Source organism: Leptomonas pyrrhocoris, assembly GCF_001293395.1.
Source record: "Leptomonas pyrrhocoris isolate H10 chromosome Unknown, whole genome shotgun sequence".
In the NCBI taxonomy this organism is placed as follows: Eukaryota; Euglenozoa; class Kinetoplastea; order Trypanosomatida; family Trypanosomatidae; genus Leptomonas; species Leptomonas pyrrhocoris.
Genome location: NW_015438358.1, coordinates 1,261,177 through 1,286,827, shown reverse-complemented (window position 1 = coordinate 1,286,827; position 25,651 = coordinate 1,261,177). Strand labels below are relative to the sequence as shown.

Genomic DNA, 25,651 nt, shown 5'->3' with positions numbered 1-25,651 from the left:
GAAAAGCGAAGAGGCGAAACATAACCGGGAAGAAGAGCGAGACATCACACATTGTAGAAAGCGAGCCAAAAAGGAAAAGGGCTACAGACAGCCAAGACTGCGTTCTCTTCGGTGCGCAATTGGTGTCATCTCATCGCGCCGCGATTGGAAGAAACTAGGCAACTTCAGAGCCGTTTTGCTAAGGAGATACGAAGCGCTAGATTTTGACTGTTGAGTAGTTAAAACACGGGAGTTTATAAGGGTCCCTTTAACGAATCGATTATGCATCAACATTATTAATCGCCCCTTGGCTTTTCTAGCGAGGGGAACAGGGGAGGCGGCGGTGTCACCACTACAGTCGCATACGCTCACAACAACATAAAAGAGACAGGCAGCACCACCTCCTGCACACACACAAAAGATGAGACACTCGTTCACTCTGCTCGGGTCGCCCCGGCCACCGCTACTTTGGGTGACGGTCATCGGGACTCTCAAGCCACTGCGGAACGACGACGTGTGCCCTACCCGAAGTCGGCGGCACATCTCCGTCCAGGTCCAGCTTGGACCACTCGATCTCCTCCTGTGGCTCGTCGGAGCTAACGCTCTCGTTGTCCTCCACGCGCTCCCGTTTCAGTCGCTTCCACTCCATCTCCTTATCATCGTCGGAGAAGTCAGGCCGGACGTGCTCGGGCAGCTCCTCATCGTTAACATAGCTTGCATCGGTGCCTTTTGCTGTGTCGCACTGCACAAAAGGGTCGTACATCACTTCCTGATGCGCCAGGTCGTAGTGCAGGGATGTGCCCTCCACCAACCGGGAAGTAGAAAGCAGCGCTTCAAAGTCGTCCCGCGCCGACTTCACCACGTAAAACGCCTGCTTGACAGGTCCTAATACCGAGGTGATGCACCCAACGATGGTGCCGTCCACGAGGCAAAGGCGGGTGCCGACGTCCATGGACAGCGTCCCAGGTGCCGCCTCGGCGATGCACGAGCGACTCGCCGCCGACGTGGATTGGACGACGGCGACGGGGGCCTCGGAGATCTCTTCCATGGGAATAGTTGTTGGCATGTCCGCTACAGCGTCGGCGTCGAGCACCGCCTCGTCGCCTTCCGGAATCACCCAACCCCGCCTTTGTACGCCGTCGGTCTCTGAATGCGACGACGCAGCCGACTGAACCGACGCCTGCCGCACAATGGGCTCGGAGTCGACGGAGCTGATGGAGACAGCCCGGCGCGAGGGCTTTTCATCTGCATAAATGGCACCCACCACAGCATCAGGCGAAGCAGTCATTCTGCGGTAGAACTAATATCCGTGTATTGATGTTTACTATCCTTCGTGATAGCTCAAGATGATACAGAGCTTAAGCGTTAGTAGAGTACAGTGGCTGAGAGACAGAAAGAGAGGAGCATTAAACGTGACTGGTACTTAGAGAGACGTTGCCAATGACGAGCTACAAGCATTAAAAAAAAAACCGGAAATGCCAGGTGTTGTGCGTGCTTGGCAACGTTGCCCACGTAATGTGAAAAAGGCGCGGAGGTGATTGGGTCCATTTCTTTTCTTTTGAACATTGCTGCGGCTTACCACGTTGATCAGAGATCGCAGACGAAGAAACTCATTTACGTTCCTCAAAGCGCTCGGTTTAAAAACAATAATAATAACATTGCAACCAAACGGAGTTGTTCTTTCCTTGCTGTTGACCACGCGTGCTCAATGCTGGGTTGTTCTGCACATTCCTAGGTGGTGATAAGAGAACAAGGAAAAGGAGTGTTCCAAGACATGCAAGATGGAAACAATAAAAGAAGATACAGTTCAAAAAACAAAAAGGGGTCAACGCTCTCCAACGGACGGTTCTCTGCATTGAAAACCCGGCGACTGTTTTGAACGTGAAGCGCTTCCCAAGAGCTGTAAAGAGGAGCGCAAACTAATAATACGATGTATCACTGAGGTAAAGTAATAATAGGAAAACAAGCTAAAACGCTTTGGTTTCAAAGGAAAATGTACATCTTAACGAAAACCAAGAAAAACGACGACAACACTAAGGAAAAGAAAGCGTTTCGTTTTAGTGCATTCACTTCAACTCTTTATAATCATGAAGGAAGCTAAATTGTTGCTCGTTGTAGAGCAGGCCAGCATTTTGCTGCTTATATGCGCGACGCACCGTTTCCTTTGCTCGCTCGTCGTTGTGCATAAAGCTCCGCAGCTGCGACGGCATGATTGCGTCCACCTGCGTGCGATCTATCAGGACGGCCTCCGTGAGACCAAAGCTGCTGACGGTGCAGACGTACTGCGTCAGGCAAAAGGCATACTCGTAGGCACCGATGACGCGTGAGAGACCGCGAAACGACGCATACGACCCCATCAACGCCGCCTCGTTAAGGCTCTTCGACGTGACGGAGACCCGGAACGTGACTTGCGAGCCACTTCGTGCCATGGTGACGTCCAGCAGCCCATTCACGACAAACACGAGGGCGTTGAGGTTTTGACCCATCAAGGCAAGCCGTTCGCCGTTGAGGAACACGGTGGGGGTGCCCGCCTCGAAGAGCCGAGTGAGGACGTTTGTGGGGCAGCAGAACATCATGTACGGGTCCTTCTTGAAGAACCACGACACCGACTTGTCCAACGGTATCTGCGACGCGCGGTCCTTCTTCGCGGCGTTGCGGCAGTGTATCAGCGCCGCCGGCTCACTCATCCCAACTTCAGTCAGCACCTCTCGCTTTAAGCGCCAGATGTCGGAGTAGTTGACGCTGACCACCGACGTCCGCTTTGCCTCGTTGACGCCGCAGCAGCACTCGAACACGCCGATGCAGCTACCCTTGGACACCCTCGTGTCCTTGCCGTCGTGGTCCCGCATCACGGCAACGCCGTCCTGCAGAAAGTATGCCGAGGAATCTAACTCGCCCTCTTTGAAGAGGTAGTCCCCGTTGTGCAGCACGATCGGCTCCACGTTGTCGATCAGCTTCGCGAGACCCTCGTCACTAAATCTCTCAAAGTAAAAGAACTTGCGCAGAAAGTCGACATGCAATGGGAAAAAGCGCTGAAGGTTTTGTCGTCGTCGGACATCGGTGGCCTCTCGCTGCTTGCTGGCAACGTCAGCGCTGAGGAGTTTGGCGACCGCTTCATAGTCCTCCGGCAGCACCGCCCAATAGCCAACGTCGGTTTCACAGAAAATAGACGCTGAGCGTGGCTCTTTGCAGACGACGGCGAACTCACCGACGTAGCAAGGAGCCTTCATCTGAAAGACACCGCTGGAGTTGTCCTTTGTGCGCTTCTTTATGGGGCCCTTCTTGCGCAGAACAATCGACACGGTGCCGGTGGTGATCATGAACATGACGCGTCCAACATCACCTTCGTGCATGAGGAAGTTTCCTTTGCGAACATAACAGGGCTTTGCTTTTTCTACCAGCTTCTCCAGCAAAGATGCAGGCCAGCCTTCGAAGAACGTGCCGCTCATGCTCTCAATTACATGCGGATACGGAAATGGGATGTCGCGGTGGTGCCGCTGCGTTAATTCGGCAGCCTCGGCACGTCTCCTGCGCAAGGCCAGGAATCTTTTGATCATTGGAGTCATCAAAAACCCAAAGGTTTCAAGCGCGTTCTGCACTTGACGCTCCTGCATGAGGGCAGAGATGAAGGCGTGGCAGACCACGATGGTGCACCACTTCCTGGCGCGTGCGAGAAACCGCTCTGTCCGACGTATCTCCAGCACATGCTGATGCTTGTATAAGATAGTCTGGCGCCGCTGCTCCTCGCGCATATACTCGACCTCGATATGCAGGTTGCGTTCCTCCTCTATTTTGGAGGCGTTGTCGCACACTCGACGGACGTGATCGCGCCCATTACGCGCATTTGCGCTTACCAGACGTCGCTGGAACTCCTCCGTGTTCACCGGTGAGGTTTTGCGCAGTCGCGCCAATATCATCTGCCTCTCCCACTCCGGCAAGTGATGGGAGGTTATGTGGGATGCATCGTAGTCGAGGGAGGCGTAGCGGCGCGACACGGTGGTTTTCGGCATCGGTGGTGCACGGAAAGGGACTAAAGGACCGGAGGCATCTTCCGCCGCCGAGAAGTTCGTCGCGGCGGATGCTTGCTTTCGTTGTGCGTCACCGCCCGCCTCAACATCGGTGAGGAAGGTGTAATCGCGAGGGATGTCCATACTCGCGCGCAACTGCAATTCTTTTTCTCTTCTTTGAGGCAGCAGTCACATCTAAAAGCATGAACCAAAACAGAGAGGGGGAGTGATGCAGCGCATTTAGAATGATGTGCAGCGACAGGCGTCAGAGGTGAGTAGGAAGAAAAGGTGTGAAATACACTAGAGAGGCCACAGTAAAGCGACATCGCTGTGCGCTGGACACACATCGTCGGCTTCTTTTACGACACTTATCACGTGAAAGGGAAAAAAAAGAACGTAGTACACACCTTTTTTCTGGCTTTGGTCCTTTTATAGAAGTCGGTGCAGCTTGCAGTTGCCAGGACCAAATCGACCATTCCTATAAAAAAAAAGAAGCAAGAAGGCTGATCAATGAGAACAAAAAGCGAAGGTGTAGAAAACACAACAGCCAACGACGTTCGCTCCTCTCTCCTGTTCTACCTCTCTTTTTTTCTAGAGTTAAGAGATATACCACATTAATAGTAAACGCGAAGGAGGTGATCAAAATGTGAGAAATCGTCTTTAACAACTGAGTGACGACCAAAAAAAAAAGGGGGTAGAAATACGACGCTTTACATGAGTGCACACTCGCTGAGCCTACTCGTCAGAATCGGTGCACTTGACCTTGCGTTTCGTTTTCAGCTTAACGAGATCCTCCTTGCGCAGCTCGTCCGGTCCGGTCCAGCGACCTAACTTTTTGAGCGTTGCCTTAATTTCCTCCACGTCCTTGGGATCCATGCGGTCGTGGAAGCGGCGCACAAACTCCTCTGCACTCACGGGATCGACGTGGTTGTGCACGGCGCTGAGGGTGTCGGCGTCGTATTTGTAGTATGTTTGATTCGTCTTCGAGTTGTGGTAGACAGGGACCAAACCAGCGCGAATTGCCTCGAGAATCTGTTGACCTTTGATGTTTAGCAGGTCAGCTTCCTCCGGGTTGGCGCTGCGGTGGACCCAGAACTCGTACTTCGTCTGCTTCCATGCACGAACGATGGTGTTGGTGTCGGTGTCAAACTTACGCAAGTAAAGCTTTAGCAGCTTGCGGTACAGCAGAGATGGAGATATCGGTTGCAAGTCAAAATTTTCAATTGGCGCCGTCGGCTTCGGTGAGATGAACTCCACCTTCGGTGCGTATTGGCGACTAAAGTGCCGGAGCATGGTGGCTCGGTACTAGAAGGATATGGTGCTACTTTCCACGCAGCGATGGCGGCAGCAGCTTGCAGAAACACCCAGCGCTGCAACCATAGACCTCGTGGAGATGGTACGTTGAGATAATGGAAATCAAAAAGAAGGCAATTAGAGTTAAGGGGTGCTTTGAAGGCATTGACGGCAGAAGACGAAACGGAGCAAAGGAGACGATGTGTCATCAACAATAATAAAATGGATGGCCGCACATCACAGACAACAATTTAAAAGCGACATTGCACTTTTCAAAAGAGACGCAGGGGTAGAAAATACTGAAGTCACGACATTTCCTTCTTCGTAAAAGAGCATCTCCACTTTTCGCAGTGAGCCCAGCAATAGAGAACCGGGCGACAGTGTAGAAAATCTGCTTGAATGAGGCGACTGTCTTGCTTCGTTTTCTCTTTTTCATGTTATTTCAATGTCTAGCACAGCGCCTCGCAGCTCAGCAGCGTCCTGAGCACCCACTCCGTCGAGACGTCCTTGCCGCCCTCCTCCACGTCAGGGTTGTACTCGTACACTGACGGCAGCTCTGTGATGAAGTCTTCTAGCTGATCCAGCGGGGGAAGCTTCGTCGCCGCTTTCCCTCGATCTGCATCGGTGTGTCGCCCCGAGCCGAGACAGTCAAGAAGCGTAGGCAGCTGAAGGGACTCGGATAGGACGGCCAATCGGCTCGGCCCGATCGCAGGGACGCGCGGCAGCTCTCTTGGCGGTCCTTCGGAGCTGTCTGCTGTGGTGCCAGGAAACGGGCCCCGGCGCGGGCGGTCAAAGCGCGGCCTCCCCGGTGTGGCCGAATTGCGGAAGGAGATCGCGGACGACCACAAACTCTCCTCCGGCATGGTCGACGCGCGCACGGGTGCGTCTTTTTCTCTTTCAATCACCTCCGTTGTACGGGTGTCCGCGCTGTCCTCGTGTGCTGCCGCTGCTGGCGTTTGCGGAGGTGGCAGCGTAGTTTCATCTGCATTCGCCTCCTTCTCCTGGGTGAGAACCGCGGTGCTGGACAAGGGAGAAATTTGCGGTGGCGGGCAGCGAAACTGCACCGTGTCGTACCGATGCGGGGCGGCGTGCGGGAGAAGCAGCTTCGACATCAGCAGCACGTCCCTCACGTCCCCGGGCGGCGGCGGCGGACACGGCAGGAAGAAGTGGTGGCGCAGCTGACGTGCGAGGTAAGTGAAATTCCCTGGCCGAATGCCGCCGCTGTTGACAACCTCCTCCAGCTGCGCCAGCATCGCATCGATCGTGCTACGCGTGGAAGGGTCCGCTGTGAGCAGGTTGCTGCACGTGTCCAGCAGCAACTCATCCAGCCCACACTCTTCGCACGTCCAGCCCTTCGCTTTGCCGGACTGCAGCATGATCTTGAGGTGCTCGCACCACTGCTGGAGGACGCGAAGGGCGCCGTGGGGTGCACGGCTGCGGATTAACTCCAGCGAGATCCACTGCGCGCAGAAGGTGTAGAAGGGGCGGAGGAACGGCGCGGGAAAGGCGATGGCGCTCGCCTTGAACAGCTTCCGTAGGACCGCCATCGTCAAGACCAAAAATTCAACCTGGTGCATCACAAAGCGGGCTACAAGATGAATGTGCTGCTCCTCCCCCTGTGTGTTGCCCATCCGCATGAAGTTCACCGCCAGGACCGTCACGTGCTGCAGCGTTTCGAGAACATCCTCCTTCGTCGCTGTGACGGCGTCCTCCTTCACGTAGTGCAAAAGCCAACCACGAAGGTACAGGAGGCCTTCCTTCATGTCACGAAAGGCCAGCTCTATTGCCGAGAAGTCTGTCACGTACGCCTGCGCCACGTAGAGACGGACACATAGGTCATGGCGGTGGAAGGTGGTCGCTAGCTCGATGGCGGCAGCGACGCTGCCGAAGCGCTCCTTATCCGACAAGATTGGCTGCTGATGCACGCAGAAGTCAATCAACTCCATCCACAGGGTTGGCTGATGGGGGAAGTAGCCGGCGGCCATTGTCATGAAGCTGCGGCATCGGCCGTAGTGCAGAATGTCACCGCCCGCTCCAGGGAAGAGAGGCCGCCGAATGCTCTGAAGCAGCGTGTACCACGACGTCCAAAGGTCCATCTCAATACGTGACAACACCGCGTCCTTGATGTTGTTTGGGTTCAAGGGGCCGTCGACCGTGAGGGGGCGCGCGAGGTAAAGGGTGTGCGGGAACACTATTGTCTGCGACGCCGGCTCCCACTCTGTTGGATAGAAGAAGTACATCAGCCGGGAGAGGTCGTCCGCCTCCGCCTTCACCCGCTTAAGGCGACTCTCCACCTCTGCCTTCTCATCTGGGGCTACTCGACCGCGGTACTCGGTGTCGACAAAGATGTCGTACTCCGCCTTCACCTCATCGAGGTTAATTAATGGGATGGCAAGGATGCGCTGGAACATGCGTTTGCGCCAGATCCGCCGTCGCGTGTGGTCGCGTATCGTCGCCGACCGCCACGAGAGGTAATTTCGCCACAGTTTCGTGCTTTGCGGTAGCATGCCGACGTCGCGGCGCAGACAGGTGCGGAAGAGCAAGTCGAGCGAGGTGTTGTCGGGCTGAATGTACTCCGTCGCGAAGGCAAAGAAGAGGGAGTAAAGCTCGCACGAAAACGTCAGTGGGAGATGGCGGTAAAAGGTGTTGAGGACGCGCAGGTAATCCCTGTACACGTCTTCCGCGTCTGTTTCGCCCCTGCAGGCGTCTAGACGGGACGTCTTGGCCACAGCGGCGAGCTCCAGACGGGTGTACACGCAGACGAGCGGGGCGGCGGTGGGGAAGTGGTATAAGGCTGCCTGCCACACCACCCGCACAGACGCTACAGGGAAGCGCATCAACTGGTGTAGCAGCTGCAGCCACGCAAGTGTGTTGTAGCTATCGTCGTAGACCTTCTGCAACTGCAGCAGAATGCTCGTCGTGGCATTCGGCACGTGGAGGTGCGCCTTGGGGAACTCCCGGAAGTCATCCTGGTCAAAGAGGAGGCTGTTTTCCAACGTCGCCAGTACATTCCACGGACAGGGATAGCCGTCGCCCACCTGCGACAGCAGCGGCGCCGTTTGCACACCAAGCCGCGCAAAAAGGTCATCTTTTGCTCTGTCTAGCCGCGGCGTGGGGTCTTGAAAGACGCCGCTGAGCCGCTCCGCTTCAAGCGCGTCGGCCGCCTCGTTGATGAACAGGCGCCACATCACCGCCACCGACGCCTCGCTCGCCGTTGCCACTGGCGTTGATGCCGCGTCATCCAGTTCCTTCAAGAGCTGGCAGTCCACCTCCGCCCGTGAAAGACCAAAGACGCCAAAGCAGGGGTGACGACGAAGGGACTGCTGCAAGAAGAGAAGGCTGTCGCTGGAGAGCTGTTTCTCTACGGATACCGCGGCGGGCTTCGATGGAGGTGTGGGTGCGGCCGCGGTGTAGCCCGTGATGCTCCGCAGCCGGGACACTAAGTCGTCAATCTCCGACATCCACGTGGACTTAATAGATATGCTCTGTTATTATTTCTCCCTCTGCAAGCACGAGGTGGTGGGGAGTGCAAACGAGAAAGAGCGGAAGAGGGGAAGAGGGGAAGAGAACCAGGCGCTGCGATGGGGAGGAGGAGAAGGGGGTCAAGAGAAGGGAACAACAGCTCCAAGAAAGAGGCCGCAGAAAGACCATCCGGGCATGCACCACACAGAGTCCTTACTCGACATCAAATTGTTGTCGTTCGCGCATGTGCACGTGACTGAACGGCTGAAACAACAGATAGCTGCAATTAACAATTCGGAGTCGCAGCTAACGCTCGAAGTTCATCACGATGGATATATACGGATATAAATATAACGTGCTGGAAAAGAGAGGTGTGATGAGAAAGACGTGGGCCAAAAGGCAAACGAATACATCCTTGGGACTTTCCGAAAGGAGGTAGGCGAGAACAATCACACCCAAACGCTTTTTTCGGCCAGAGCGGCATCACGCGCAACCTTTTCCTTTAATATTATTCTGACGTACGCGCGGCAGCCTCTGGAGCGTCCGAGATGTTTGGAAACACGCGAATCCCCAGCTGCTCGGCCGCCTGCGACATCCGTCGATCCATCGTGCACAGGAGCAGACGGTCCACGCAGTACCCCTTCACAGTATTGCAGTACCGCCGCACGTGATACTTCAACAAGGCAAAAAGCGTGATGCCTTCTAACGGCACAACACCGCCCAAGTTCTCAATTATTTTGATCTCGCGTAGGTAATGCTGCAGGGAGACGCATACGTTTAGAATGCGCAGGTCGGGGTCGTGCTGAAACGAGCCAGCCACATTTTCAGACATTTTACTGTACGCCAGCTTGGGAAAGATGCTGAGGGAGGTGGAAGGGAACTCCCCTGCGAGGGAAAGCGCGTAGACGTGCGGCTGCTCCACGATGGCAACGACGCGGGACCATAAGAGCGTTTTGACCGGCAGTGAAAAGCGATTCTTCCCCTCCCAGATTGTGGTGTACGCCTCCTGGAGGACGGTGAAGGGGATCACAATGGTGGCAAAGTTGTACGCTTTTGTGTCGGGGTGCTGCTCCTTCATATAGGCATAGAAGTGCTCCGATGAAAGATTCTTGTACACGAGCTGCAAAAGATAGTTGGTGTCCATCACAATGACGACGTTGTTTTCTTTCACTGCGGTGGTCGCGATGTTGAAGATGTTGCGGGAGTACCACCGGGGTATTCGGATGATTTTGCTGTACAGTTGGCTGAGAGGCAGCAGGACGCCTTGAAAGTGCTGAAACACCTCTGCGTGGAGGCGCAGGCGGAACTGCCTTTCCTTGGGTCCTCTTCCAGCCACTACTCCTTCTCGTGGGTTACTGCGGCTCAAAACGTCCTGCACCACCTCGTCCACGGTGTAGTCGCTGTAAAGGTCCGCGTCGTACAAGCAATTGACCAGCTGATTGAAGAGGAGACAATTTTTTCGCCCCTCCGCCCGGGTGGCGGAGAAGAGCTGCATGCTCTGCGCGGCCTCCAGCGCGGCCCTCCACTGATTGGTGTCCTGCAGCGTCACGAGCAGCGCAGAAAGCAGCGCGGCATCAAAGGTGTACCCAGCAGCGAGGGAGGCGGCGGTGAGGCGAAGCGCCATGTCGCTCTGGCGAAGACGGCCAAAGCAGCGCACGAGAGGCCGCACCACGGCGGGACGCAGCTCCATCGCCGGCGGCATGCGAAGCACTTGAAGGGCAAGCCGCCACTGGTTATTGACGGACAGTGTCGCCAACACGCTGCGGCGCAGTGGAGGATTGTGCTTCAGTTTTGGCTGGCTCAGCAGTGTCGCAAGAGCCACCTCCCACATCCCAGTGTAGGAGGCCAGGGTGATTTTGGCTTTGGCGCCGTCGAGCGTGGCGCTGTCAACGTCTTCCTCGATAACGCGTTTCAGGCCCTTCATGAAATTGAGTTTCTTGTACCGTCGCAGCAGGGTCACGACGAGACTGCTGTCCGGCGTCGCCGACGGCGCTGCGCTTTTGACAATGTCGTGGTAAAAGAGAGAAAGGGCCCACGCGTTGTCCATTTGCGCTAACCCGTACTGCAACTCCGCCGTGGTCGGTTGGTAGGAGCCGTGCAGATACGTGCGGCACTGGCTGTACGCACGAAGGACATCGGCCCACGATTGGGCCCGGCTGGCTGCGAGCAAGAGCGGGGAGAGGGGTTGGGAGGCGCCACGCATTACCGGAGCAGTAGCAAACATTTTGGTGTTGAATTAATGTGCAGACCACGCTCTTTCGCTGCTCACGTTTGAGGAAGAAAAGGCCGTTCGATTCGACACGAAATCGAGCGCGGACGCGCAGATCGCCGTTTACGCTTGCTTGGCCGCACAAAGTTACGAGTAACGCTGTGCGTTGGGGCTTTGGCTGGTGGATAAAAACTGAGAAGGAATTCCATGAAGCAGATCACATGCACACAGACACACACACACACAAGCAAGGGAGGAAACAGCATCGCCCCCTTTTCAAAACTACACGTGACAAGATACGGTAAGAGGGAAACCGAAAGAAGAAAAGAACGTGACGTAATGAAACGGAAAGAGGCAGGGGGGCATAACAAGGGGAGCGAGCAGGACACAACACACGAAGTCGAAGTTGCATCATGTGCTTTGAGGCACACTACGAGAGAGAGAGAGAGCTGTACTCTACAGAAGGCAAAAAAAAACCGTTTCGTGTTATACGCTTCGAGAATACCTCTTTCTTTTTCACTTTTGTACTGTCGCTGCTGTCATCCTTCTCTGTTGCAACACGCCAACGCGAGCAGCGAGAAACGAAGATGCATATTGAATGATTCCTATGGCTTTTTCTTCCGATTAAGTTCTCGTTTACAACAAAGAGAAAAGAAGAAGAATACGCGAACAACAATATAAGGATTTCACAGCATCGCTCGTGGCCGTGAATGAATTGGTTTTTAGCTGACATGCGCTGCTCTATAAGACATCGTGTACCGTAGAACGCACGGTAACGCTACAATACTAAAAGTAAAGGCGGGGAAACAGAAAAACATGAAAGGGAGCACATTTGTGCACCATATGCGTGTAGAGAGAGATTTCCCATTGAACTGCCGACGACGACATCGTGTGCAAAAACAGAGAGGGGTAACAAAATTAAAAACGAGGGTGGAAGGGAAGAGATGAGTATATAAAGCCAGCAGCAGCAACACAGAACATTATTACATCGAAGGATAAGAGAAATATATATATATATGTTGCATTAAAGAGAGAGAAAAAAAAACAGAACACGGTAGACACGCGAGAGAAACCAAAAGAAGACAGGGACAGCAAAAACGGCGGCAACAAATTGTGGTCCAGGAAAACTTTTTAAAAAAAGGGCGGCCAAAACGGCCGGCAACAGATCAAAACGAAAAGGTTGGAGCAAATGAAAGAAAAGTGAGAGAACGATGAGGGGGTGCATAAATATATACATTCATGTAAAGATGTAAACAGATCTAGGTATTCCATAAGTGTTTTTCCCCTTCTGCCTGCGACGCACGCCTAAGTGCAATGCACAGAAGAATGATCGAAAAGACGAAAAAAGGGGGGCAGCTTTCCGGAGGCAAGAACAAAACACAGCGTGGCACTTAAAAGAAAAAGAAAGCCCACGGCACAAAACACCTTCGCGTTTGAGCGCCACTCAACGCGATGCAAACTGCGTTTGCAAAGGCAACAAGAGAGCGAGAGATAGAAATGCTCCAACGCCCAAAACAACAACAACAACAACAACAAGGCAGGATAATCACATTATGCCAATTCCATCTCCATTTGATGCTGCAGGGCAATCAACAGCTTCTCCTTAAACATCTCCAGCGAGGTATACTGAGGAACCGTAATCACTGAGCCGCAGGCCTGCGCACGTGGCAGGTGCTCAACGCTCTCGGTGTTCTCCGCCACCGTAATAGGGCGGATCAGTGGAAGGCGGCGCTGGCCTGAGGCAAAGCAGATGAGCGACGCGCGCTGCTCCATGGAGAGCTGCTCCACAATCTGCCAGAAGTACGTCTCACGGCTCCCCGTCAGCTGCACCCGCATGTACTTCTGCAAGTCTGGGATGGACAGGCTGCTCTCCCCGCACACCAAGTTCTCCAGATCCTTCCAAGAGAGACAGCGCACCACGCGGCGCGAGAGCGTGCTCCAGAGTCCGCTGCGGATGGCGCTGAGCTGCTCGTCCATCGAGTGTACAAGGCAGCGCTCGGCGATGGTACGTCGCTGCTGCGCCGTCACGGCGTCGTTGTCGTCCGCGTCAAGCCACTCCACGCTCTCTGCGTAGCCGGGAATAAGCTCGTCCGCCACGCCGCTAAGGAGGAAGTTGTCATCCTGCACGGTGGCCTCGACGACGCTGTCGACGTGCGCGTAGTAGTCCTTCACCGTCAGCTCGTCATCCACGAGGAACTTCCAGAAGAACGGCGAGAAGTCGATGTCCAGCGGCGTCTTGGCGCGCGCGGAGTGGCCCATGATCTTGCCGAAGAACGTGAAGAGGTTCAGGTCGTAGGCGGAGTTGGCCTGACTGTCCGGCACGAGCGAGATGCGCTGTGAGTTGTTCACAAAAACGAAGAGCGGGTTGCGGTGGAAATCGGAGTTAGGGTAGCACTTGTCGGGGTGCTGCATCATCTCGAACCCAAGGAAGGTCCACAGCTGGCGGTACGGCCCACCCATGTCCACCGGCGTGTGTCCCGAGCCGCTGATGTGTAGGTTCACCTTGAACAGCGGCGTCACCGACCACTGCTCCCCAGTAAAAAAGCCAATCTGACGGTACAGCTGGGCCAAGATGGAGTGCTGGAGGGCGCTCTCGGTGGTGCGAGGCAGGTTCGAGTACAGGTCTGTGGCCCGCACAAAGATCGTCGGCGCCCCGGTGGACGGCTCCAGCAGCGCCACGTTCACCAGCAGGCGCTGGCGGAAGGAGCGGCGGATGAGGCCCTTCATCGAGAGAAAGGCCTGCGACAGCGTCCCGGTGACCGTCTCCTCGTCCAGGTCCACAAAGCGATTCGCCGTCGCCATGCAGCTCTCCGTCACCGCAATCACCTGCGCGAAGCGCTGCAGCGTTGCCGGCGGTAAGGACTGCAGAAGTGGATAGGAGTGCAGAAACAGTGTATAGGGGTCCTCGGGCGGCAGGGAGATGGAGGCGTTGCGGTTCATCTCCGCCTGCTCCCCGAAGTAGTCATCGGCATCGGAAAGGAAGGAGGCGAGTTGGACGTAGAAGGCAAACGACTGCGTCGGCATCTCGCTGCGCAGCGCACGGTCGTACTGGTCCACCAAAGGGCGGGCGAAGTAGCCGGAGAGGTCGGTGTAGCCGTCCGGCGCGTAGACGAACTCGTTCGCACGCAGCCGCACCTTCATGCCGCTGCAGGTGCCGATGGAGGCAAAGGCGAAGAGTGGTGCGTTGCCGATCGAGATAGGGATGGCGATGAAGGGGCCAACAACACCATTGAGCGACCAGGCCGCGGTGCGCTCCTCCATGTTCAGCAGGCAGCCCACCACCGAGCCCGGGACGCTCTCCGTCGGGATCTTGTACTCCTCTTTGCCCTCACGGGAGTTAATGTCGGAGCCGTTGTAGGCGAAGCTGTTGCGGTCACTTCCGACGTGCTGCCCTGGCACCTCATTGTGCGTCGTCGTGCCCCACCCAATCGCGTAGGCGGAGGTGATGCGGTCGGGCAGGGTGACTTCGTAGTAGTAATGGCCTTTGCCTTCGGTGCCGCAGCTGCTCGAGATCTTGCCTACTTTCAGTTCGTGACGCACGTAATCGCCAAAGGTGCACAGCGTGTCCACCTTGGGCATGTTAGGCCGCACGGCCATGTGCAGCTCGTCCACCACACGTGGGAGCGCCACGGCCGCGCTGAGCGAGCGCCAGAGATCAATCAGGCAGTGCAGCGGGGCAACAGGGATGTTCCTCAGTTTCTCGCCGAGTGGCTTGCCGAGGGCCAGCAGCAGGTCCACGCCGGCCGCAACGTCCTTCTTCACCTCCGAGTCCTCGCACAGTGTCACCACCCACCGCTCCACATAGGTGAAGAGCGTCGAGAAGAGCTGCGTGTAGATGTCAGTGTGGTCGAGCCGGCTTTGGACAAAGGTCGTGATGCTGCGGATGATCTCGTGGCGGCGGTAGCGTCCGCACCGGTGGGCCGCCGTGACGACGCCGTGCAGGCAGTCCCACAGCAGGTGCTCCGGCACGTTGTTGACCACGTCCGTGCTCAGCAGCAGACTGTTCGTGACCAGACGCGCGAGCGAGATGGCATCCCATGGCTTGATGGCGGGGTCCACGATGCGCATGTTCGCCTCACTCAGCATGCCACTCAAAAGGTGGTTGTCGGCGTCCCGGCTCACGAGCGAGTCGGCCAGGGGGTGGTTCGTGAAGTTGAAGATGTGCTCGAGGAAGTCCGTTGGCTTGCGCTCGATCTGGCTGCAAATGACAAGGTAAAGATGACGCGCCAATAATACAACGAGGCGGTGCATGCACTCCCGCATGTCGCGGTGCGGCTCCGGCGGGATGACGACATCGACGCAGTCGGGAAGCGGCTCAACGGACCACCTGTCCGACACAGCCGGGAGAAGCGCGAAGCGACGACCCGAGTTGAGGGTAAAGGGGCCGCCCTTGCCTTGGTTGCACTGGAAGGTGCCATTCAGACGCAGCCCTTCAGCGTCCAAGAAACCGGTCATTTCAAAGAAGATTTCGCGCTCCCCGGCGGCGGTGAGGGCCATGTACGCCGTACCTTTGGAGACAACATCATTCGTCGTTTTCACGACAAAGTCCACTTTCTCCTGAAAGCTCATCGGCGTTTCCTTCTCGCTTTCACCCTTCACGAATTTCTGCAGCTGCGTCTGCAGGTCGGTGTCATAGGGCCGCATGTAAAGCCGCACCACGCGGCTGTATCGTTTGTGCTCGTAGATGACAATCATGCGTGTTTCCTCCGTGGTGCCGAGAGCGATGTCCGCGCGGCCAATGCCATTTGGCGTCAGCGACACACTCAGCGACTTCGGTGTCCGCGCAAAGGTGAGCTCGCCGAGCCAGTCCTCCTGCAGCGGCACGCTCTCCGCGGCCTTGGCGGGGTCGTTCAGCCGCACCGTGTGCTCATACAGACTGCACGGGAGGCCGTTCTGACGGGTGGACCACGCCCGACCACCGCACTGCTTCATCGCGACGCAGTTGCGGTACGACAGCCGCGACACCGCCTCCGTCCGCGTGTTGCGCACGGTGAGCGACTCCCCACGCCGCGCCGTGACCTCGAACACGTCGCTGCCACCGCGCAACGTGCGCACCAGCATCCCGCTGTGGAAGCGCCGCTTGCGCTCGTCGGTATTAAGCACGGGCACAAACGGCGCGATGTGCCGCTCCTCCAGCCACCACCCACGCCGGTTCGCCGTCGACGCCACAGAGGCGCGAATTTCCTCCAAGAACTCAACCGGCGCGTCGTTCTCGATCTTTACGGTGGCGAGCCGCTTCGTCATGCTCAGCAGCCGGTCCTGATGCACCGACACAAGGTGGGAGAGGGACTCATTCTCGCACAGGCACGATAGCGTGAGCAGCAGGCGCGAAATGACAAAGCCCTCCTCCACGGTGGCGCCCTCGTTGCGCTCACCGCGCGAGAGAAACCACTCCTCTGAGATGGCGTTGCGCTCATTCGCCAAAAAGGAGCTCGGTGCGACAGTGATGACCTCTTCAGTTTCCAGCACCTTCACGTGAAACTCGCGACTCTCCAGCTCCAGTCGGCGACACTGAGCGAGACGCTGGTCCAGTAGGACGTAGCCGAGGCTGTTTTGCGGGTAAACACCGCGGCACGGCGTCAGCGGCAGGCGGCAGTTGTCGCGCGTCACGAACCACACGCTACCATCGCGGCCAGACGTCTTGAGAATGTTCCCCGTGGCGTCCTCGACCGTGGTGGTGTACGTTGTTGCCCGCTCCGGGAAGATAGACGCCGTGGTGCCCTTCTTGCCGAGCAGCACAAAGCACCCGATGGGCTGCACGTTGTTCTCGTTGTCCTTCAGCGCGACGGACTTGCTGCCCACGACAACCCAGTCGCGCAGGATAGTGACCCTGCCCGTCGCCGCGTCGTACTGCAGGGTGATGCGGGCGCCACGTTGGAAGCCGTACGGGTCGCGGCTCTTGTGCTCCATTGGCTGCCGTAGCGTCGAGTCGCTGCAGAAGGTGGCGATGGTAGAGATGTTCGAGAGGCACTTGTTGCGCAGCTTTTCGCGGGTGGCCTGGACGATCTCCTGTGCAGGCCCTAGTCCGACAAAGACCGGTGCATCAGGGAAGAGCGGGCTGCCGTCGACGGTGTCAATGACGACCGAGAAGAGCGTCTCCGCGTCATCGACGCCGACGAGGCCCCACACACACAGGGCGTTGTCCTCCACGGCCTCCGCCACGCAGTTCATCTTCGCCTCGGACATGCGGCAGCCGCTGCTGCGGAGGTACATGGCGGTCGTGGCGGGGATTGTCACTTCCATCCCACGCTCGATGGTCGCGGGAGTTGTGGTGGAGTATGCAATCGGCGAGCCGTCCATCACGGTGAAGCTGTGGTTCGAGTGGACGCAGGTCAGGAAGCAGTTCGAGCACAGGGTGTAGTCGGCACACTCGTTGCACTTGTACCAGCAGTTCGTCAGGCGAGAGTCGGCGTGGTTTGTCATGCAACCGTCACAGGTCTTGCGCTCGTCTTGCGCGCAGAGGGAGTACTGCAACTTCTGGCACGGCAGCCGCAGTGCCGGAGCGTTCGAGTTCGACGGCAGCAGCACCGCAACTGCGTCGGTGTTGAAAAGGTTCACGAAAGGGTACAGCGTTCCATCTGGCGGCAAATTGTCGAAGATGAGACCCAGCGGGACTTCGTCGCCGTTGACCGGGGTGCGAAAGGCGTGCATGGTGCGCGCCGTGCGGTCAATCTGTAGGCGGATGATGTCGCCACTTACGATGATGCAGCGTGGGTCGGCGGCGAGGGGGAAGGTCGCGTCGCTGCGCAGGTGACGCAGGCGCCACGGCGAGTCGTCCATGTCGTGCAGCGCCCACACCTCCGCGGCGTGCGAGTTCAAGTCCTTCCGCTTCCAATGGAAGGACGGTGTGCACACGCCGAAGTAGTAGCCGCCACCGAGAATTTGGCCTTGATTGCCGCGAATGAGCTGGCAGCGGATGCTGATCTGCGCGCTGATGGAGATGGGAGGCTCTGCAATCGCAATGAACGGTGTCGACACGCCCTTCGCGCCGTTCGGCACCGTCGCGAGTCGTCCGCAGTAGTGCGACGGCAGCACGAAGCCTGGGTTCGACAACGCAGCGGAAAAGGTGAAGTCACGCGGGATGGGCGGGGGGTGCGTCGTCGGTATCGACGGCAGACGGCGCAGCACCGTGATGAAGCTTCCGACGCGCAGGCCGTGGAAGAGGAAGTCCCAATGGTCTTTCTCTTCCAGCACGATCTTCGACCGCTCCGTCTGCTCGATGCAGCACAGCGCCTCCACCGTAATGCGCGGGATCACCATGCGCTCCGTCGCCGCGATCAGCTCGTCAATGCAGCGGCCCAGCCCAGTCAACCGCGAGGTCGAGGAGACGGTGTCGAAGTTGCAGATGGTGCGTGGTTTGGCCGGCGTGCGCATGTTGTACAGGTGCTCGTAGTTCGTCTTGCCGCTCAGTGAAAACTTGCAGCGCAGATCGTTCAGGTGCGACACTGTCACCGTCACCTCCTCCCCGGAGGAGCTGCGCAGCTGCAGCAGACGCGGATCCGGCACGCTGTTAAAGATAGGCAGCGTCACTTTGGGGAACTTCTTCGACTGCAGTTCCTCGCACAATCGGTTCGCCACGAGGCGTTGGAAAGGGTCGAGCGTCAACATAGTCCGGAGCACATCGACCGAGGCCGCGCCGAGCAGGGTGGGTCCGGTGATCGGCGCCGTCATCTCCCCCGTGCTGATCGCGGCCGCCGCATCGTCGTTGTACAGCTGGACAAACGGCACGAGATCGACATCCTCCGGAATGTCGCTGAAGAGGGTCTTGAGGAACTCCCCCTCGCGGTAGAAGTCGATGCAACGTTTGTCGCGGTCCACCACGACGCGAATGACGTCGGCGTTACCGAAGGTGCGCTGAAAGTTGTTGAGCTTCACGGTGGGGTTGGTGGCGTGCGGCAGCTGCGGCGACGTGTCCTGGATCGCCCACACAATAGGCGGATTCACGGCCTTCCAGCTTTGGGAGTTGCTCGTGGGAGTGAGCGGGCTGAGGCCGGCAACGGACACGCCAATGAAGTAGCCGCCCTTCAGCGAGTGCCCCTTCGCCATGTTGCGGCGCGTCACCTTCACTGAGAAGGACACCATGCCGGTGCGGGGAAGGGTGTTGCCCAGTACGATGCTGCGTTGCGCCTCGGGCAGCATGTGGGCGTGCTGCACGTCCACGATTGCCATCGCGATGGCGTCGCACTCGCACCACGTAGGCACAAACGGGATGAACTCCTCGCTGTCTGTGACGTTGTTTGCATTCTCAAAGAGGGTGGAGACGAGATTGCCCGCTGCCTTGCTGTCTGGAACCCCCTTGACGTGCACGATAACGTCGGGTAGCAGCCCAATTGTCGCGATCTGCACCGAGTGCAGCGGCAGCAGCATCAAAATAGAGACGGCGTCGAAGACCATGCTGCTGATGTGCTCGCTGAGCAGCAAGCCGTGGGTTGCGATGTAGCGAATGGTGGAGATGAGGATCATGATCGAGTACTCCGCGACGCTCAGCGCGACAGCCTGCTGCACTCGCGTGGCGGGGCTGCTGTTCGAGGAGCCGCCGACGCCGATGTTCATGAGGGACGAAGTGACGCTGTTCACGTTGCGACACACCACCGTGCACGCCTGGGAGAGGGCGTCGCGAGCGCTCTGGTTTCGCGACTCCTGCACGGCGCACACACGCGCCGTCAAGTAATGCAGCACCATCTCCGCAGTGGACGTGACGCGGTACCAGGTCGGACCCGTGAAGATGGTCAGCGCGGGGTGCAGCTGCCGGTAATCGTAGGCAAAAGGTACGGTGCCAAAGTTGATGGTGACTCGCACCACGCTCCCCTCGTCGAAGGAGATAAAGGGGTAGAGGAGGGCGCTATCGTTCTTCGTGTTCGACACCGCCACACGGCCGCCGTAGGAGAGGAAGCTGCCGTTGAGCGTGTAGAAGAGCTGCTGCGAGGTGGCCACCACGCCGCAGCCCACCGTGTCTCCCTCCACAAACGGCGGCCACTGCTGCAAGTCTGCCCCTTGCACCTCCCCCGTGCTGCTGTACGAGAAGTTGATGTTCTCGGCACGCACGGTCTGCTCCTCCCGCGGCAGCTGCACGCCGATGTCGAACTTGACTATTGGGGAAATAATCTTCACTTCGTAATAGTACACACGCGGCACACCCTCTTTCCAGCTCAGCTGCCAGCCCTCGTCCGCGCGGATCAGCACGGCGGCGCCAGCGCTCTTCTCCATCTCGACCCCGAGCTGCGAGCGCGCCGTCTGGATGCCGGGGATGACGACGGAGAAGCCGTTTGGAAAGACGCGGCTGAGGGAGGTGAAGTCGGCCGCGCAGAGCAGCTCCGTGCGAATCGTCTGCTCCTGATCTTCCAGCACTTTCTCGGAGGCGCGCGACGCCTCATGCCGCACTCGCCACGGCGAGGTGAGCACCCCAAGACCCATCGGCGAGTCCATCTGGTTCTCCAAGAAGGTAAGAATGTCTTTGTCCGTCTCGAAGTTCTTGCGGAACAGCTCGCAGTCCGCCTCGTCCCACGGGAGGCACAGAATGGCGTGAAAGAGCATCAGGGCCCGCCCGCGGTGGGCAGCCTGCGTCAGCGCAGCGCGGTACCCCAGCACGTTCGTCGACGTCTTTAGCACGTGGAAGAAGCTGTGCATCGTCTCGTGGAAGGCGCCTCGGACCGACGCTTCCGCATCCGAGCCGGCCCCGCGCAGCACCTCCGTGAAATGCTGGAAGTTTTCCATGTAGGTAAAGTTCGCCAGCACGCGCAGCGCATCGGTCAGAACCTCCTCCGTCAAACTCTCCTTGTTCAACTGGAGGACCTTCGAGAGAAGCTTCAGCCCTTTCTCGATGCTCTGCGCGGCGTGCGCGCGTCCGACGAGAACCTTTTCGATAATCGAGGTAGAGATCCCTTTGTTCAGCAGACTCCGTACCTGCTCCAGACACTCCGTCTGTGAGTACATCTTCACCACGCTGCGCCGCGAGCTTGTCGAGCCGCGCCGCTCCGAGAGAGAGCGGGAGCCGTTGAGGGAGTTTTCGAGTCGTCGCTCGACCGAGATGCGGCGGCCTGTGCTGGCAAACGGCGAGGCGGCATCGTTGCTCTCGTGGAAGACGCTGTCCAGCATCCACTGCGCCAGCTCCGTCAGGAACGCAATCGTCGGCTCCTTCATCACGCCGACCAGCTTCGTTCCCCACTCCCCGCTGAACCACCGCAACTTCAGCTCGTCTTCTGCTTGGCAGCGGGCCAGGCCGCAGTGGAGGAGAATCGCCAGCAGCGCCTGAATAGCTGGACGCATCGAGGGCACCACCGAGCCCCGCATTGCCTTGCACACCTCGTCCACAAATTCGATTCCTTCGCCTTCGCCGTTCAGCACTTGCCGCGGCAGAACGTCCGTGTTCTCACGTCGAGGACCAGACCACGCGACGCCGTTCTGTTCGAGCACCTTGGTTGTCAGCCCGCATCGAAACAGCGGTGTCATGGCGATGTCCGTCATCGCGGGCTTCGCCATCAGCTCCGAGGCGGCGGCCAGCAGCAGACGCAAAATGCACTCCCGCATCACGGACGCCAGCGAGACGTCCAGCGTCAACTCGTACTGCGCGATGGCAGTGAAGCTGTTCTCTCCCTCGCCGTGGACGTGCAGCACGCCGCCTTCCAACTTCCGAAATGAGCTCGTCTCATCCATCACCGCGTTGTCCGGCTGACCAGTTTTGGTGTCTGTCTGCAGCACATACATTGGCGGGCTGCTGGACTCCTTGATCAGCGACACATTCTTCGCAGTGGCGAAGTCGAGGTACAGCCGCCAGGCACCGCTGTTCTCCCTCGGCGGCACGTAGATGTCGTAGGCTTCGTGGGTGGTGAAGCCTACGGTTTGCATCGAGCATGTTTCGACGGTGCGCAGGCGCGTGCAGAGCTCCGCCAGTTGCTCCTGCGCCTCATCGGAAATGGCGGCTGGGCAGAGATTCGCGACGGCGACGAACAGCGGCAACGCACCCGTCAGCAGCACCGAGTTCGGCTGCTCGTCGACGCGCGACGGCACAAACAGCGCGCTGCTTCGGCTCATAAACTCGACGAACACGTCGACGAGCTGGCCGACGTACACCTCGAAGGTGTCCCGCGGCTTCGACTTGAGCGTCGTCATCACAGCGAGGACGAAGGAGGTCATGAGGTGAATGACCGGCTTCGAGCTGCTGCTCTCATCCGCTGCCTCGCGCTCGCACTGCCGCAGCAAGTTCTTCGCGGCGGAGACGATGTCAGCCGGTCGGTTCTGCACGATGTGGTGAATAACGGTGTAGACCCGCTCGCGAGAGAAGTAGCTCCACTGCAGGTCGCTCTGCTCACCCGACTCCATGTGCAGGAGCATCTCCGTCTGATCCTCCACCGTCAGCGACCACGCCGTGGCCAGATGGTACAGCTTGTACGCCACCTCAAAGAACGTCTTCTCCGTGAAGAGCTCCATGATGAGACTGCACGACGCCTTGAGGGACGCCGCGATGTCAGAAATGCGGGAGTCGTTCAGCGACGCGAGACGGCGGAAGTGCACCAGCGCGAGGGACATAAACGCAAGCACCTTCAGCGGCGCCGCCGGTGTCTTGACCATCCGCAGCGACTGTGCCAACGAGCGCAGCGTTGTAAAGGACAGCGGCGTGTTCTCCGACGGGATACGCTCCAGCTCATAGCTTTCCGTGTAGATGGAGCGGTAGATCTGCTTCAGCAGCCACAGCGCGGAGCCGTGCGCAATGGAGTCTGCGTCCGTGTTGCAAAGCACTAAGTCGTTTTCCATTCTCCGCCGCGTAAAAAGGCGCACTGTGCTGAAGGTGGAAAAGCGTTGCTGATAGACCAGCAGCTCCGACTCATCAGCGAGCAGGGCGTACGCGTTCTCGCCGCAGGAGCGCGGGCACTGGTAGACGCGGAGGATGCGATTCGTCTCGCGATCGACCTCCGCCACCATGTCATCGGAGCCCTTCTCGGGGGGAGGGAGCACGACGAAAAGGCGGTACGCGCTCTTGAGGATACGCCCGGCGAGCAACAGCGACGTGTCGAGGGGCACAGAGGCGGCGTGGGCGGCGGCGATAGCAGGGACCACGACGGCGGGATCCCACACGAACACCTTGCAGTTCAGCGCGACGCACTGGCTGGACGTGGTTTCCTTCAACCACGGGCCGGTGCCCTCGTCCATCGGCAGGACGAAGATGGGCGACACGGAGCTGTCGACGGTGCGCTCACAGAAAAAGGTGCGCACGGTGGAGGGGCCGTTCGGGCCGCTCCACACCGCCATGGACCCAACGTGGCCCACGCAGCGCAGGCACTCCACCGTTTTAATCTTCATCGTCTGCGATTGCGTGTAGTGCGGGCCGCTCAGCTCGATGATGGACGAGTTCACGCTCACCGACCACACACCGCGGCTCCACTGTACGTGGATGAAGTACCACTGATTGCTGCTGGGCAGCACACCTTGGCACATCGTCGAGCCCTGGCGCATGCGGATCAGATTTGAACTCAGCTCCACGCACAACGCTTCTCCGCTGTCGGGGACAATACAGAGAAGGGAGCCGATGCAGTCGTGGTAGGCGTGGACGCAGAGCGAGATGCACTCGATAGAGTCTTGCAGCGGCGCCACGGGGAAGCTCACGGCGTCCGCCGCAGCCGACTCCAACAGCCACAGCGAGGAGGTGGACCCGCTGGGCAGCAGCGGCGGTGGTTGGGTCTCGAGGCCGCTGCTGCGGTAGTCGGTCACGATCGACACCGTCTCCGTGTGGAGGTCATCTTGTGTGGAGAGGTCCGTGGGCAGCACGGCGTGCCGCATGCCGCTGCTATCGGTGCAGATTAGATGCGTGGAGTCCTCGGAAAACGTGATATTCCAGCACCGCCCGGCCAACTCCGGCAAGTCGCGCTCCGCACACGCCGTGCCGGTGGAGAGGCTGACCATAATGGCGCGCTGCGAGCCCACCGCCGCGAGGAACTTCTGGTTGGGGCTCACGCAGAAACGCTGCACCCCGGTCCCCTCGCCTAGCATCACCTTCATGTTGATCGGATCGTCTTGGAAGCAGTCGATGGGGGAGGTGATGGGACACATATCCGCCGCATGCAGGGAGAAAGACGCTACGATCTCGCGCGCGTGCGGCACCTCGACCGGGACGATGGAGGAGGAGCTGATGGTGAGCTGCTCCAGTATGGCGGCATAGCGAAGCACCTCGTTGAGCTCATGACGCCGCCCCACGAGGAGACCCGCGATGGCGAAGCGTTCCATGACCTCCTCCGTCGGCTGCGCCGCTTCTTTGGAGACGTTGTCGAGCTGCGTCAAGAGTTCGCTGACCACGGAGGGAGCCAACGCACGGGAGAGGTTCACGTCGGACAGCAGACGGTGGTAGAGGAGCTGCAACGAGCGCAGATGTGCGTGACACCCGTTCAGCAGGTTCACCGACATCATCAACGCATCAGACTGCAGCTGCGCGCCAAAGGTGGAGGAGTAGATAAAGAGATCGTTCATCGTGTTGTCGGCCCGCTCCGGCACGGGCGTGTTTGTTATCTCCGAGTTGGTGAAGAACGTGCTCTGATTTGTGTCCTCCGTCGTCGTCTTGAGCGCCTCCTGCGCATCGAGAATGACCTCCTCGTAGATGGCAAACGGTGTCGGGACGGGAATGACGCTGTTATAGGCGTTGGCGAGACTACGGACGTGCTGCACCACCGTCTGTGGGTCGATAGCAGAGTCACCGTCGAAGTCCGGCGGTGCGGTGGGTAGCGCAAAGTTCTGACTGGGGTCCGGCTGATGCCGCTTGCGGTAGAGGCGGTGGCCCACCGAGTAGAGCTGCGAGAGCGGCACTGTGTCGAGCTCCATCGTGTTGCGGTTCTCTCCGCTGGGGTCTTTGATGTACATGGTGCCCTTTTGGTACGCGGCGCACTCGGCGTACTGCGCCTCATACGTGGTGGAGCGTGCCGGCACCGTGTCGGTGACCGCTGTTGAGGTGGATCCTCGGTCTAGCAAGGTGATGGGGAGCGGCGGCGTGATGCGGGGCCCAGGGAGCGGGCCCAACCAGTTGTCGACTCCTGCGTACATGATCGTACGCTTTCAGAAGAAAAACAAGGAGGATTTAGGAAATTAAAAAAGGCACGAACCCTTTGCCGGAAAAGACGAGAGGCTGTGCGAGGGAGGGATAACCAACAACTGCTACGCCCAACTCAAAATTCGACGCCGTACAAAACACAAAGAAGATAAAATGTTAAAGAAAAAGAAGAGGAGTGCAAAAGAAACTAATGCGAAGGGACGTCAAAAAATAACACCAGGCAGCCACAGGTAAGACAACAACAGCAATAAATAAAAGTTAGAGAGAGAGAGAGAGAGAGCAGAGTCAGGTTCATTAAAGAAATATAACGCCCACAAGAAAATTGGAAAAAGAAAAACGGCCGTTACTTGAGAATAAACGGTACAAATAATTAAAAGATGAAAATAAGTGTAACTTACGAGAAGTAAAAATCGTGAAACCAGGCTTACCGCAGAGCTTCGATGCGGCTCTCCACTGTACATGCAAAAGCACACCAACAAAAAAACACAGAAAGAAAAGCCAAAAAAAAAAAAAATGCGCGCGGCTACACAAAAGAAAAAGGGAGTCTTGATCGTAACGAGGGAATAAACAACAGCTTCACCCTTCGTAGGCGCGATCAGACAGACAGGCACCCACCCGAAAAGAAACGGAACCAATTACCAAAACAGAAAAGAAAACGGTAGGTTACAG

The 25,651-nt window shown here is 57.9% G+C and overlaps 6 protein-coding genes across 9 annotated transcripts; all 6 read right to left on the bottom strand.

Moving 5' to 3' along the window:
- Positions 1–442: 442 nt before the first annotated feature.
- ABB37_01470 (hypothetical protein) lies at positions 443–1,267 on the bottom strand (the record flags this gene model as incomplete). The annotated part of the gene is made up of 1 exon (XM_015797971.1): positions 443–1,267. The coding sequence occupies one exon, from the start codon at positions 1,265–1,267 to the stop codon at positions 443–445; it is 825 nt and encodes a 274-aa protein (XP_015663491.1).
- A 778-nt stretch (positions 1,268–2,045) lies between these two features.
- Positions 2,046–4,183, bottom strand: ABB37_01469 (cyclic nucleotide-binding protein-like protein; the record flags this gene model as incomplete). The annotated part of the gene is made up of 1 exon (XM_015797970.1): positions 2,046–4,183. The coding sequence occupies exon 1, from the start codon at positions 4,128–4,130 to the stop codon at positions 2,046–2,048; it is 2,085 nt and encodes a 694-aa protein (XP_015663490.1). The 5' UTR covers positions 4,131–4,183.
- A 538-nt stretch (positions 4,184–4,721) lies between these two features.
- ABB37_01468 (putative mitochondrial hypothetical protein) lies at positions 4,722–5,435 on the bottom strand (the record flags this gene model as incomplete). Of its 3 annotated transcripts, none has more annotated exons than XM_015797967.1 (1): positions 4,722–5,435. In XM_015797967.1, exon 1 carries the CDS (start codon positions 5,277–5,279, stop codon positions 4,722–4,724), a length of 558 nt encoding a protein of 185 aa, XP_015663487.1. In that variant the 5' UTR covers positions 5,280–5,435. The 3 variants fall into 3 exon arrangements, with proteins under 3 accessions (XP_015663487.1, XP_015663488.1, XP_015663489.1); XM_015797968.1 differs by having other exon boundaries at positions 4,722–5,372; XM_015797969.1 differs by having other exon boundaries at positions 4,722–5,358.
- Positions 5,436–5,728: 293 nt separating this feature from the next.
- On the bottom strand, positions 5,729–8,857 carry ABB37_01467 (hypothetical protein; the record flags this gene model as incomplete). Of its 2 annotated transcripts, none has more annotated exons than XM_015797965.1 (1): positions 5,729–8,857. In XM_015797965.1, exon 1 carries the CDS (start codon positions 8,738–8,740, stop codon positions 5,729–5,731), a length of 3,012 nt encoding a protein of 1,003 aa, XP_015663485.1. In that variant the 5' UTR covers positions 8,741–8,857. The 2 variants fall into 2 exon arrangements, with proteins under 2 accessions (XP_015663485.1, XP_015663486.1); XM_015797966.1 differs by having other exon boundaries at positions 5,729–8,784.
- A 392-nt stretch (positions 8,858–9,249) lies between these two features.
- Positions 9,250–11,234, bottom strand: ABB37_01466 (hypothetical protein; the record flags this gene model as incomplete). The annotated part of the gene is made up of 1 exon (XM_015797964.1): positions 9,250–11,234. The coding sequence occupies exon 1, from the start codon at positions 10,963–10,965 to the stop codon at positions 9,250–9,252; it is 1,716 nt and encodes a 571-aa protein (XP_015663484.1). The 5' UTR covers positions 10,966–11,234.
- A 1,267-nt stretch (positions 11,235–12,501) lies between these two features.
- On the bottom strand, positions 12,502–24,975 carry ABB37_01465 (hypothetical protein; the record flags this gene model as incomplete). Its single annotated transcript, XM_015797963.1, has 1 exon — positions 12,502–24,975. The coding sequence occupies one exon, from the start codon at positions 24,973–24,975 to the stop codon at positions 12,502–12,504; it is 12,474 nt and encodes a 4,157-aa protein (XP_015663483.1).
- Positions 24,976–25,651: the final 676 nt, after the last annotated feature.